At 53.6% G+C, this 13184-nt stretch overlaps 7 protein-coding genes across 7 annotated transcripts; 1 reads left to right on the top strand and 6 right to left on the bottom strand.

Annotated features, from left to right (window-relative positions):
* Positions 1 to 19: 19 nt before the first annotated feature.
* Positions 20 to 1203, bottom strand: N7468_009592 (threonine/serine dehydratase; the record flags this gene model as incomplete). Its single annotated transcript, XM_058478888.1, has 2 exons — positions 20 to 783; positions 867 to 1203. 2 exons carry the CDS (start codon positions 1201 to 1203, stop codon positions 20 to 22), a joined length of 1101 nt encoding a protein of 366 aa, XP_058327218.1.
* A 499-nt stretch (positions 1204 to 1702) lies between these two features.
* Positions 1703 to 2893, bottom strand: N7468_009591 (Ketol-acid reductoisomerase; the record flags this gene model as incomplete). The annotated part of the gene is made up of 1 exon (XM_058478887.1): positions 1703 to 2893. One exon carries the CDS (start codon positions 2891 to 2893, stop codon positions 1703 to 1705), a length of 1191 nt encoding a protein of 396 aa, XP_058327217.1.
* Positions 2894 to 3593: 700 nt separating this feature from the next.
* On the top strand, positions 3594 to 6041 carry N7468_009590 (isochorismatase family protein family; the record flags this gene model as incomplete). The annotated part of the gene is made up of 3 exons (XM_058478886.1): positions 3594 to 3674; positions 3725 to 5662; positions 5727 to 6041. 3 exons carry the CDS (start codon positions 3594 to 3596, stop codon positions 6039 to 6041), a joined length of 2334 nt encoding a protein of 777 aa, XP_058327216.1.
* Positions 6042 to 6593: 552 nt separating this feature from the next.
* On the bottom strand, positions 6594 to 7499 carry N7468_009589 (enoyl-CoA hydratase/isomerase family protein; the record flags this gene model as incomplete). The annotated part of the gene is made up of 3 exons (XM_058478885.1): positions 6594 to 6923; positions 6982 to 7327; positions 7387 to 7499. 3 exons carry the CDS (start codon positions 7497 to 7499, stop codon positions 6594 to 6596), a joined length of 789 nt encoding a protein of 262 aa, XP_058327215.1.
* Positions 7500 to 8283: 784 nt separating this feature from the next.
* Positions 8284 to 8802, bottom strand: N7468_009588 (Hsp20/alpha crystallin family protein; the record flags this gene model as incomplete). Its single annotated transcript, XM_058478884.1, has 1 exon — positions 8284 to 8802. The coding sequence occupies one exon, from the start codon at positions 8800 to 8802 to the stop codon at positions 8284 to 8286; it is 519 nt and encodes a 172-aa protein (XP_058327214.1).
* A 1243-nt stretch (positions 8803 to 10045) lies between these two features.
* Positions 10046 to 10397, bottom strand: tfb5 (TFIIH complex subunit TFB5; the record flags this gene model as incomplete). Its single annotated transcript, XM_058478883.1, has 3 exons — positions 10046 to 10099; positions 10177 to 10328; positions 10379 to 10397. The coding sequence occupies 3 exons, from the start codon at positions 10395 to 10397 to the stop codon at positions 10046 to 10048; spliced, it is 225 nt and encodes a 74-aa protein (XP_058327213.1).
* A 403-nt stretch (positions 10398 to 10800) lies between these two features.
* Positions 10801 to 12662, bottom strand: N7468_009586 (putative MFS multidrug transporter; the record flags this gene model as incomplete). The annotated part of the gene is made up of 7 exons (XM_058478882.1): positions 10801 to 11061; positions 11130 to 11336; positions 11430 to 11750; positions 11796 to 11951; positions 12002 to 12325; positions 12376 to 12470; positions 12530 to 12662. 7 exons carry the CDS (start codon positions 12660 to 12662, stop codon positions 10801 to 10803), a joined length of 1497 nt encoding a protein of 498 aa, XP_058327212.1.
* Positions 12663 to 13184: the final 522 nt, after the last annotated feature.

The raw sequence follows: 13184 nt of genomic DNA, 5'->3' as shown, positions 1-13184 counted from the left end.
GGTAACTATACAATTATCTTCAGCCGAAAAGTTTAGCGATCGCCTCAACGGTCGTGTTGCCTCCGCTGAACACAACCCCAATATCCCAACCTTCCTCACCTCCCTCCTTTTCTACGCGTCGCCTAAAGTCCTCATCGAACAGACAGACGGCAAGTCCGACCACCGCACTCGGCTCCACCACAACCTTCATGCGCTCCAGAACCAGCTTCATAGTGGACTTAATCTGCTCCTCTGTGACGGCATACACGCCCTCAACTTTCTTTTGATCCGAAATAACCTCCCAATTAAGCAACCCGACAGGCGTCCTCAGCCCATCCCCAATAGTCAGCGTCGACACCTTCTCAATCCGCTGCCCCGCCTCAAGCCCACGCCGACAATCATCGGCACCCTGAAAACTAGGCTCAGCCCCAAACACCTTCGTCGTCTTATCCGAAAAGAAAGTCGCAACACCGGCATTCAACCCTCCACCTCCAATAGGCGTAATCACCGCATCAAGCTCCTCCCCAATCTCCGCCAACTGCCCAGCCAGCTCCAGCGCCGTCGTGCCCTGCCCGCAGATAATATCGAAATGATCATACGGCGGAATCAGTATCGCACCCGTCTTGCTCTGGATCTCCGCAACAACAGCCTCGCGCTCAACACTCGTCGACCCGCTGAAAGTAATCTGTGCCCCGTACGCTCTCGTCCCGGCGATCTTGGACGTCGTGCTAATCTCCGGCATCACGATGTAGGCGGGGACGCCGAGCGTTGACGCCGCGAGCGCAAGTGCCTGTGCATGGTTGCCTTGTCGCAAAGCCGCGTTAGTAAGGACGAAACCCCCTTTCCCCTTCGCTCGCGGGCTATCAATTGGGTCAGTGGGGGCTTACCAGAGCTATGCGTGATCACTCCCCGCCGCTGAACTTCCTCCTCCCCCCGGTCTTCGATCAACCGCAGCAGCGCATGGAAAGCCCCGCGCGCCTTGAATGCGCCGATGCGCTGCAGATTCTCGCATTTAAAGTGGAAGCGGATGCGCGGTTGTGCGGGTGTTTGTCCTGCGAATGGTGTTCCGGCGAGTGCGTCGGCGGTTTGCGGCGTCGAGGCGATGCTGTTGAGGGTTTTGTTGGTGAGGACGGGCGTCTTGTGGATGTACGGCTGGATGAGGGTGTATGCAGCTTGGACTCGGGCTGCGGTGAGCAATTGGGCCTGTTCGGCTGGAGTCGACATTCTGAGGCGACCTTGGGAGGGTTGGGTTCGAGGATTCGAGTTGTAGGGAGGATGAATGTGGCCTTCGGACCGGAGGTGCTTATGGTTATTGGGTAGTGCGGGGTCGATCGGTTGGGAGCTCACGGTCTTTGTCCGTGTGTTCGCAGGGTAAGAGGAAATGGTGTGATCTCGAGTATCTTTGTTGGAATGACCGATAGTTCAGGACAAAGTCAAGGCTTTTTGAACTGAGCAAAAAAAATGCTCGCTCTGAAGTGGGTTTACACTAAGGTCATTTAAATATGGAGAGGCCATGCGCGGCTGAGGCGATCGTCCCTCCAAAGGCGAACTAATCTTTAAGCATGGAGGTTACATAGCTAAAAGTGGGGAGGGGGAAGAAACAAGGTGGAACGTGTGAAATGGCATTTATTGCCTATATTGGATTATGCAAAGCCCAAAAATAAGTTCATAGTACATCATAACTTTTATCCAAACTCTTCCTCCGTAGGTATCACAATATTATTTATTTCTGGTTCTCGGGGCGGAGGGAGCGGACAGCCTTGCCGGCACGCCAGATCTCGAGGTTGCGGATCTCATCGAGCTCCTTCTCGTACTTCTCACGGTAGTCGGGCTGGCTGTTGTAGTCGAGGGAGCGCTGGGTCTCGGTACCGTCACGGACGCTGTCGTAGAGCTCGTTGAAGAGGGGCTTCAGGTTGTCCTTGAAGCGGCTGGACCAGTCGATGGCACCACGACGGGCAGTGGTGGAGCAAGCGGCGTACATCCAGTCCATACCGTTACCACCGATGAGGGGGTAGAGAGACTGGGTAGCCTCCTCGACGGTCTCGTTGAAGGCCTCGGAGGGGGAGTGGCCGCGCTCACGGAGAACCTCGTACTGAGCAAGGAACATACCGTGGATACCTCCCATGAGACAGCCACGCTCACCGTACAGGTCGGAGTAAACCTCCTTCTCGAAGGTGGTCTCGTAGAGGTAGCCGGAGCCGACGGCAACACCGAGAGCGATGGCGCGCTCCTTGGCCTTGCCGGTGACATCCTGGTAGACGGCAATGGAGGAGTTGATACCCCGGCCCTCACGGAAGAGAGTGCGGACGGTACGGCCGGAACCCTTGGGGGCGACGAGGATGACATCGACGTCCTTGGGGACCTCGACCTTGGTGAGGTCCTTGAAGACGGGGGAGAAACCGTGGGAGAAGTAGAGGGTCTTGCCCTTGGTGATGAGGGGCTTGATGGCGGGCCAGGTCTCGGACTGGGCGGCATCGGAGAGGAGGTTCATGACGACGGTACCCTTCTCAATCGCCGTGTTGACATCAAACAGGTTCTTGCCGGGGACCCAGCCGTCCTGGATGGCCTCCTTCCAGGAAGCACCATCCTTGCGGACACCAACAATGACGTTCAGGCCCTGGTCACGCATGTTGAGACCCTGGCCGTGACCCTGGGAGCCATAACCGATGAGAGCAAGGGTGTCGTTCTTGAAGTACTCCAGGAGCTTCTCACGGGGCCAGTCGGCACGCTCGTAGACATCCTCCTTGACACCAGCGAAGTCAATGGTCTTAATACCACGGACGGGAGTGACGGGCGCAATTGCCCGGGGAACAATCTTGGCCAAGGCAGGACGGGGAAGGGCAGCAGTCACGACGGAGCGAGGAGCAGCCGCGCGGGCCAGACGGAGGGCACGGGGAAGACCACGAGAAGCCATTGTGAATGTGAGGGTTTAGAGTGGAGAGTTAGAGAGTAATTGGGAGGGATTGGGGATGAGGGGGGAAGAGAGGGAGTTTAAATGTCTGGGGGGGGGAAAGAAATCGAGAGCTGCAGTGGAGTTTCGGTTCCACAATTCCTCGACTCATACATTCCGGAGAGAAGACACTCCTCCCCGGCCGACACCGGCCATCTGCGCCACCTCTGATTGGTCATAATCGCCAGTGGTGAGCACCCCCCGACCAAGGCCAACTCGTCGATCGTCGATGGATTACTGTATAGGTTCTTATAGCATCAAATGCAGCCTGAAGCCCATTGTGAAGCATTCGCAGCCATGACTCTGTACTGGATGTTCCACGGACTACACCCAACGGCCCGGAATCACACCTGCAGAGCCAATAGCACCTACTGAGCTGACCCGGCACGATGGACTCGACGTATTCAATCGCCTTTTGAACCGAGAAGCGGCCAACCCCTCCCAGAGCCCCCTCTGCATGAAGAAATAAAACGGTGCGGGAATCCCTGGAAGATCTAGCCACCTCCGAACGTTTCTCTGCCCCTTGACACGCCCCAGAAGCCCGAATACTCTGAGTAATTTTCAGGCCCGCTGCCTCAGGTGTCCATCTTCGTCCCCCACACAGCCAGCGTGTCGAGCTTCCCCCCCTCTTCCCCGTGCGGATGCGGATCCGTATGTGCAGACGATGAGCTCCTTTCCATTTGGTGATATTCCCGTAATCAAAACCCGAAAGGCCTTGCTCCTCCTCGATTTTCAGAATGACTTCGTCCGCCCTCGGGAGCTCTCCATGTTCCAAATACCCCGGACATCCTAGAGACATTGCCGGCCCTGGCGGCGGCATTCCGCAAAGTTGGCGATGTGATCTGGGTGCGCTCTTTGTACGAGTCCCCCCAGGCTATCAGCAACTGGGCATTTGGCGACCGCATTGTGCTGGGCAATGAGCCCCCGCGACGACGGGCAATGCCCCAGTCCGATGTAATCGAGGCTGAATCGGACCAGGACTCTCGAGACCCTGTCGAAAACGAAGCCTTCCTGTCCACCAGCTCGCCTAGATGCTGTGCGGCCCAGACGCCGGGGTTTCAATTCCCCGCGCCTGTGCTCGCTGCCATAGACCCCGATCAGGATATCGTGCTAGATAAGTCTGCGTATTCTGCTCTGGAGTCCAAAGATCTAGTGCTCCGTTTTCGGACTCGCTTTGTGACAGAGGTGTACATTGGCGGATCTCTGTCAAATATCTCAGTATATGCGACCGCATTAGATGCCGTGCACAATGGTTTTGCAGTCACCTTAGTCGAGGATTGCTTGGGGTTTCGTGATTTCGGACGCCATCGCGAGGCCATGCGCCGCATGGCAGATATCCTGGGAGCTACTGGCCTGAGCACTGATGAGCTTTTGCAAGAGCTGGATTGGCAGGAGACAAACACGATCGCCCGGGCACCCGCGCCCGCACCAAGACGAGTTGACGGGGCCTCGGTTGGCCTTGAAGGTATCCTGGAGAGCTTCGGAGTCCATGCTGAGGAAGAGCCGCCGAATGATCCCCAAGAAGACAAGGTGAACAGTATTGCTGAACTGATATCAAGAACACGAGCACATCGCGCTGCTGTGGGGTACAGGAGGCCTCCTGACAAGCCCTCTTCTGACAGCAAAATGAAACCACGTGTACGGGTTCGTCGGTCCAAACGTCAAGAGACACCAGACCAGGAGGCACAACACAATCACTCGTCCAACCAACCAACTCCGGCTACTATGGGTTCCAGCTCTGATTTCGGCGAAGGGGACTCTCGTCTGGTACCAGAGCTTGATCTTCCGGATGGGATTTTCGATCGCCTCTTGGAGGAGGTCTCGTGGCAGAAGATGTTCCATCTCTCGGGGCAGGTGCCACGACTAGTAGCTGTGCAAGGCCACGTTCACCCGGATGGTGCGATACCCATATATCGACACCCAGCCGATGAATCTCCGCCGCTGAAGGAATTCACGCCCGCCGTCGACCAAGCCCGAGTAGCCGCAGAACAGGCTGTTGGTCATCCATTGAACCATGTGCTTATCCAGCTCTATCGCGATGGCCAAGACAATATCTCGGAGCATTCTGATAAAACATTGGACATCACTCGAGGCTCGTTCATCTGCAATGTGAGTCTGGGAGCCCAACGCTCCATGACACTGCGGACCAAAACTTCTGCTGCATCTATCGAAGGCACGGAACCTGCACGAGTCACGCAGCGGGTCCCATTGCCACACAAATCCCTTTTTGTGCTGGGCGAGAAGACCAACATGCGATGGCTACATGGCATCAGACCAGATAAACGCCCAGCGTACACCAAGTCTCCAGAAGAGCAAGCCTTTGGTGGCCAGAGAATTTCCCTCACGTTCAGACATATCGGCACCTATCTAGATCCACATGCTAATGTCATCTGGGGCCAGGGTGCCGTGAGCAAGACTCGCGACCAAGCTCGCCCAATAATTCATGGTCACCCTCAAGAGACAGAACGGTTGATCCGTGCATTCGGACACGAAAACAAAGCCAGCGAATTTGACTGGGATGCGGTCTACGGCAGTGGATTTGACGTGGTGAATTTCGTCACTGCGTCTCCTCCAGCACAACTTGTCCTGAGCGGAGACCCAGTGGCAGATTTGCGGGTGCGTATGGGGCTCGGGGAAAATGGTCTCCGTTATGAAGTCAGCAACGCCGCCATGGCCGGTGAAGACAGCAACAAGAGCCCACTGCCCCGGTACACAGATCCCCAGGGCTTAACTGTGTCAGGCGACCTGGCTATATTGAAACACTTGGCTTCGCGGCCCGCTGATCCTGCGCGGCCAGGAACTGAAATCCTCCGCGGTGGGAGTCATCTCTCATGGATCCAAGAATTACTCGAATATTCGCGGGAGAGCAGCCCTGGCAAGCCCTCCGGGGGGGTTCGAATTTGCCCTCCGTCACTGGGAGCGTGGCTTAGAGGGGCAGCACTACCTTGGAGGGACCGTTTTCAGTATCGATGACTGCGCGCTCTGGCCGGTCTTGCGGGAAATAGTCCAGACCCATGGACCTTTCGATGCACGTCTCAGCAACTTGCACCAGTACTACCAACGTGTGGAGAAGAGGGGCATCGTGCGAGTCATTATGGATGAGACCCAGTGAAGCGAGTGGCTTATTCTCTCCTATTCTTCCAGCGAAACAAGATACCCCTGATTTGATTTTTATAGCAATGGACATAATGCGAAAAGCTGAGCATAAATCTGAACCGTCAGTCGTCATCTTTAGTTTTCCTGTCTTATTATAGTGCTTGTATCAGCAATCGACCGGGAATTCTGTGGTGCCCAACCAATGCTCCAAAGCAAAGCCTTGAAGAAAGCCTGCGCGAATGCGCCCCATCGGGGCTCGGAGGGGTATGGTTCATTAGGATAGAAGGCCTCAACAATTTCCTCCCTAAGCGTATAGAATATGCTAGCCATATATACCTACTCTATGGTCTGCAAATGTTCGCCTTGTTTGACTTGTATTTTGCTCTGCTGGTAAGCAGGCAGTAATACTTCGATCTTTCTTAGTGTTTCCTAGCACGTACCTATCCGCATCGCGATATATAACCAGCGTTCATAAAACAGTTCAGGCAACATCTACAGAGACCCATATACTGGCCTGGTCACCCCGTGGGGTCATGTACAAGGGAGGTTTAACCGTTTGAAGACCCGATCATAGCTTCTCAAAGGTCGGAGTCCGCTTCTGAATCCCCGATAACAATGCCGAGTTGACATCTGTGGTCTGCAGCGCCGCACTGTTCCACACGGCCGTATACCGCAGACCCTCGGATACAGTATGATCCCTCGAGTAGTTCAAAATCTCCTTGGTGCCCTGCACGGCGACGGGGCTCTTAGACGCGATCAGCGCCGCCAGCTTGAACGCCTCTTCGACGGCCCGCGCCTTATTCTCATAGACCGCATTGACCAAGCCCACCCGCAGCGCCTCCTCTGCGCCGAAGGTGCGCGCCGTCAGCGCAACCTCCTTCACCCACCCGTAGTTCCCCTACGATCTTGGGAAGCCGGCTCAGGGTACCGATATCCGCCGCCAGTCCAATGTCCACCTCCTTCACGGCGAACTTGACGTCGCGCGCGCACACGCGGATGTCTGCCGCCGAGGAGATGTCGATGGCGAGTCCAAAGGAGAAGCCGTGCAAGGCTGCGATGACCGGTTTCTCACATCGCTCGATGGCCGTGATGCAGTCCTGGAACTCTACAATGTGGTGCCGCATGCCCCATGCCTTGCGCGCCGGGTCGGAGGCTCCCCCCTCGAATAGTGTGCCCTGCGAAGCGGCCTTGACGTCGAGACCAGCGGTGAAGGCCTTGTCGCCTGCGCCGGTGAGGACAATTGCACGCACGGAGGGGTCGGTGGAGAGCTTGTCGAAGACTTGGCGCAATTCGAGCCACATGCTGTGTTGCGTGAGTACAGGTTGATTAGCGGGGGTTGGGGGAATTGAGCTATTCCTTACTCTTCGAAGAAGGAGTTCAGCTTGTCGGCTCGGTTGATCTCGACGTGCGCGACATACGGGCTGCTTGACGGGAAGTCGACATTGAAGTATTTGAAGGAGTAGCCTTGCGCCATGGTGAATGTGGGGAGAGCTGGGGATGTTGCGGTCGGGGCGGGCTCAAAAGGGTAATTTGAAGATCTCGAGACTGGGGGTAGCTCAAATCATCAGTTTGGATATACTGCAGGAGCGAAGGCAGTTAACGCTTTCGAATAAGTTGGGAGCTTTGAGACTGTTGAACAAAGCGCTTCCTCGGCTGGAATTCGACGCCCGCAGCTTGTTGCCTCGGTCCGCGTAAGATGTGATAAGGCCCGATAACAACGGCTTTCAGATCCAGCAGTTCTAGATGTTAATTTCTCATTTGGGAATGATGATTGGAAATCCCATGATACTAGGTGGATGACCTGTAGTTTGTAGTGAACTGAAAATTGAAATCCTCCACATGAGATATTGGCGAAGAATTGGACGCCGGAGGCTAACTCCCATGTGAGACATCCATCCCATGTGAGACATCCAACCCATGTGAGACATCCAACCCATGTGAGACATCCAACCCATGTGAAACTGTCTTATAGCTAGGAACCAACTTGCGACCACGCCTCTAAAAATCCAGCTTTAAGAGTATTACAATATATAGCCTACGTATATGCGCATAATTGTAATGATTTTCGTTGATCAAGGAATGTCAATTAATGTGAATTAAGGAATGTCAATTAATCCCACTAAAGTACATCATGCTGCGCTTTCCATAAAAATGCAATGCAAATGAATGAGAACTCAAAAAGTCGTAGATCGTAGAATGAAACCCAGTCGTCAACTGAGAAGTCGACTCAAGGCGGGAAGCAAATGAGCAGCAAAAGCTTACTCAATGGTAATCTTCTTGGAAGCAGCGCCATTCGACTTGGGAACGACAATGGAAAGGATGCCGTTCTTCAGGGAAGCCTTGACAGCGTCCTGGTCCACGCGCGAGGGGAAGGTGAAAGTGCGCTGGAACTCGCCGACAGAGCGCTCGTGAGCCCAGTAGCGGTGCTTAGGCTGAGCCTTGTCTTTCTTTTCGACTTCCTTAGAAGATCCCTCGTCTTCGACAGTGGCCTTGTGGCCGCTTTCAGCCTGGGGCTCACTGTGGTACTCGCGCTCAACGCGGCCCTTCACGACCAAGGTTTGGTGGTCGGAGAACTCGATGTCGACATCCTTCTGGGCGACTCCAGGAAGCTCGCCGTCCAGGTGGTAGGAGTCATCAGTCTCGCGGACATCGAAGCTAGGGCTGAAAGAGGGAGTAGCGCGAGTGCGGGTGTTGCGGTGGGTGTCGTAGTCGTCCAGAAGACGGAACAGAGGGGCGAAGTCGCCCTGACCAGGGAAGTTGGCGCGGAAGAGAGACATTTTGGATTGAAGTTGGTAGTTGTTGAGAGATGTGGAAGCGTTTGAGATGTTGAGAGCTTGGAGGCTTGAGAGCTTAAGCGCTTTGTAGAATGCTGTGTGATTTGATTGCTGATGATGGTGAGAGCTTAGGTCCTGAGACTGCTTATATAGACATGGTTAGGCTATCTGGAAATTTCCAGAGCTACGTTATTCTTTCATCATGTGGAAGCTGTCAGTGTAACTGGCAGATTGTGGCAGGTTGTGGTATGTTGTGGCAGCTTCGAGAGGTTGCCTGATGTACCTCTGAAGATGATCGGCCCTTCCCGCTGCATGTGGATCTTTCTCCACGTTTCTACGCCCCCCGATTCTACAGTCACGTGACATTTCTTCGAGACAGTCGCTTGGGGCCCTGGGATTCTCCAGAGCATTCCGTGGACCAGCACCGATTCTTCTAGACCTATACCAGGGGCATGTAGCCCAATTCGATGGAGGGGGGATCTCGTGGCCAATCGAGAGCTTTCGGCGGCAAATCTGTATTCTAACTTCGAAGATGACCTTGAGCAGCTTCAGGGCTATCAATGCCGTACCTAAGAGTAGGTAGACCTTGTCATCCAAGCAATTACTGAGCAACGCGCAGCAGCTTTAGTTCAAATGAATTTGGTTTTCTAGGTGGTGTTTCGTTGACTTGTCAGCTAGATGGAAATGCCAAAGTACAATTCGTTCCAATGTTATCACGTGATATTGACCAACCCGATAATCAATGGCCTCGTCAAAGACAATACAAGGTCCTTGGAGATGGCCAAAGGTTCACTCATCAGAGTTGACCGCTTGTCTACTTCGATCGTACGCCAGGCAGCTTGCAGAATGTGGATGTAATGGGCGGACGCGTCTGAGGCGAAGTTTTCAGGCGCCCATTCCCTAATATGAGAATCCTCGGAGGGGAGGCGCATGTACCGATATGTCGTAGGTGAGGCTGAACGGCACAATTCGGCGCATGGCCTCATCAGAAGAGTGGTCCTCAAGGCCCTGCAACGAAATCATTGAATGCGCTTTATCTCAGGCCCAATAAAGAGACCCTTGTACATATTCCCCAGAGAGTATCCCTACGCTTATCCCAAGGGACAAGCCTGTATTTGGTATCTGGGGGCATGGAAAGTTCCGACTGAGGGTAGATCGAGAAGGATGGTTGTTCGAGGCTTGGATGGTAAAGGCGATCGGGACATGTGTGTGGCTGCAACTCGGAGGTTTGAAACGGCAAGAGCAATCATTGCCCTTCAGACTCGGAGTCTTCTAATCCACCGATCTTGGCATCGAGGTCCTGCAAGGAGTTTAGATTGAGCTTTGCGACCGCGAAGTTCCTCATAGCCCAGAACGGAGCGCGGCGACACCACGTACCTGATCGAGACGCGCTTTCAGGTTTTCGAGCTGGCTCTCTTTGATTACTAGGTGTCTGTCGTCATCCAGGTCCTCCACGATGTAGTCATGGCGCTCCTCGTCGTACATTTGGATCATGGCTTTGATTGAGGGATCGCATTCGATGAGCAGGCCTGGGTGGCATAAGCGGGAAGGCACACAATGGTGAAAATAGACGAGTTACCTTTGACTGCACGTGGCATTTTGAGATCGAGGGCCCCCCTGGATGGCTTGGGCGATTGAGGACGTAGATTGTAAGAGAGGTAGGCAGGATCGGAGGCTGAGAGATCGAGCGGGTGAAGATCCAGGCAGCAAGGCAGAAACTTTGCGGCAGTAGATCAACTTTATGTTCGCAGCCTTCGCTAGAACTCGAGTAAATGTCAACTGATGCTACTATTTTTTATATGATATTTTCTATTCTCCTCTTCTTCGATTTTTTTTATGCAGTGAGTATACGAAGCGGGTATACTCACTGCCAAGTCAGGTTCTAGTATGTGCTCAGTACGGGAGACGTATGAAAAGCTGTATTGATTGACCAGATCACGCACTCTCATACTGGTATGGTAGCTGATATATTGGCAGTCTCTTACGGAGAACTAGAAAATTTTACGAGGTTTCTGCCTCCTCCGTAGAAATCTCTTCATATGGAGCAGTCCATCCTGTGCCCGCCTGTAGCACTGTGGCCAGCACAGTCAACCCACCGCCCGCCCAGAACAGGGCGCGAATCGCCTGCTCATAGCTCTGTATAGCAACAAGATGCTTGACTCCCTCAAGTCGCATAACAGTCGCGGGGCTACCTAGAAGAGTCCGCACCAGATCTGGTTGGGGTGGCAAGCCATGCTCAGCGAAGCCTCTTTCCAATGCTCCCTTGAGCACACGAGTATAGAAGCCGCCCCCCAATAGCGGAGCCACAGCTAGCAGAGAAGCCACGGAACGTGGTGAATATCGCGCTCACGATAAAATGCATGCTTGGTAGGGTTAGATGCAGCATGTGCGAAATTGAGTAATTCATCAGTGCCCCACACGTGAGACCATTCAAGAACGTGAATATCATAAAAAGCGGTATTGGCGAGTCGGGAGTGGAGAGTATGGCAAGCGCCCATGTGGTCAGTGTGTACACAATGAAAGTCACGACGCAAGATCTAGAGCGAGAGTAAGCTTAGAGTTGAGTCCTTCTCGAGCATAGGCACTCACAGATAATAGCTGCCCGATTTACGGATGTGAAGGATTCCCACCAAGAGCCCTCCAAGCCCAAAGCCTGCGTTGGTGGGAATTAGTATAAGCCCGGCGGACGCAGGGGACCATTCCCGGACAACCATGGTGTAGATCGGGCTATAGAAGATGACACTCCAGCGGGACATCATCAAGCCAGTGCCGGCTAGAGCACTGAACAGAACACTGCGGGTAAAGAAGACGTGGAGCGGTATTATAGGTTCTCGGGCCCATAAACCTTCGATTACGAAGAACAAACCAAACAGGACGATCGAAAGTGGAATGGGCCAAATGAGCACTTCGGGCGAAGCAAGACTTGTCAGGAGAAGCGTGAGAGCAGAGGTCTAGAAAGTTAGCGTAGCCCGGATAAGCCACTGAAAGGGACTTACAAATGTAATCGCTCCAGCATAGTCGATCCGCGCGAGATTTGTCCACAGGTCCTCTGGTTCTTTCTTGCCATTTCCTGTAGATGCCCGCGGGAAAGCGAGATAAACACACGGCCCCGATATAAGGGCCAAAGGAGCTTGGATCCAGAATATGAAGCGCTCAAAGAATGTCAGTTGATTGTCCAGCCTTGGAAGGACATATCACATACCCATCCCAATGTGGGGGTTAATGCTCCCGCAATGATCGCACCCAAGGAGAGGCCGGTGGTCAATGCCAAGCTAATGAGGCCAATAAGAATCCCCCGTCGATCTGGAGTGGCGATATCCAAAGCCAAGATTATAGTAACACTTGTCAAGCCACCACTGCCGCAGCCTGACACAACACGGCCTAGAAGAAAGATTGCGAGGTTTGGAGCAATTGCAGTGATGAAAAGACCCATCGAGAGTACAATACTCGAAACGAGAAGAATGGATCGGGGCATGAATATTTGCGACAACCGGCCGGTTAATGGGGGAACACTCGAGACGGCAATCTGAACCAATTAGTCTCATGATAGGACAAAATCTGATTCAAGCAGTATACCATAAAGGCCGCTGAAAACCACGTTGTCTCTGCGAACGCGTCCAGATCAGCCGCTACCTGGGACTGGGCCGTCGTCATCATCGAGATATTGGTAGCTGTTCAGGTCAAAGGCGTCAGCTTATCGAATTCCCCGCATCGTATTATCGCAGCTCACTCTGGATAAGGATCAAGCATCCCATCGGAATCATGATCCCAAGCCCTCTGGCGAAGCTTATCTTGGGCTTGGCATTGGCCGCGTCGCCAACAAGCGGCGTTTGTTCTGTTGGGACTTCAGGTGATTCGGCCATTTTGGAGAGACATGAAGCTGCCACATGGAATGGCCAAGCTGATGAAAAGCAATATTAAGAGAATTGGGAGCGGGGGGCCCGGAGTTAAGCGGGTGTATTTCTAATCGTTCTGAAATCCTGCTGTTCAGGGATTCCGGGGCCGATTGACCGATAAGGGGACCGCGGCCGTTGGGGCTGGGGAGTTCTGGACCTGCACGGACCCCGCGGGTTATCTGACTAGGAGTTAGGGTTTGCTACCTTTGGTACTTGGAAACCGTAGAAGTGGTTCATCTTCCATGGATAAGGGGACAATTAGCATGGTGATCAGCATAAGTTTGATCTAATGAAAGTACATATATTCTGACAGGTGCCGAGGAAATCATCTCGGGTGGTGTAGAACAACGGTCTACATCCTGTGGTCTATCGCTAATAATTGACAAGGATTTGCCTGCGGTTGAGACAAAGTTGCAGGCGTTCAAACAGCTTGGAAAACAGAAGACCATCTGCGACTTACATCCGCCAGTGTGTCCCTCAGGTGGATAG

This window comes from Penicillium chermesinum (assembly GCF_028974085.1).
Source record: "Penicillium chermesinum strain IBT 19713 chromosome Unknown utg000007l:1.0-2695246.0:1.0-2697696.0, whole genome shotgun sequence".
Taxonomy (NCBI): Eukaryota; Fungi; Ascomycota; class Eurotiomycetes; order Eurotiales; family Aspergillaceae; genus Penicillium; species Penicillium chermesinum.
Note: the sequence above shows the minus strand (reverse complement) of the source record. Positions and strands in the feature narration are given on the sequence as shown.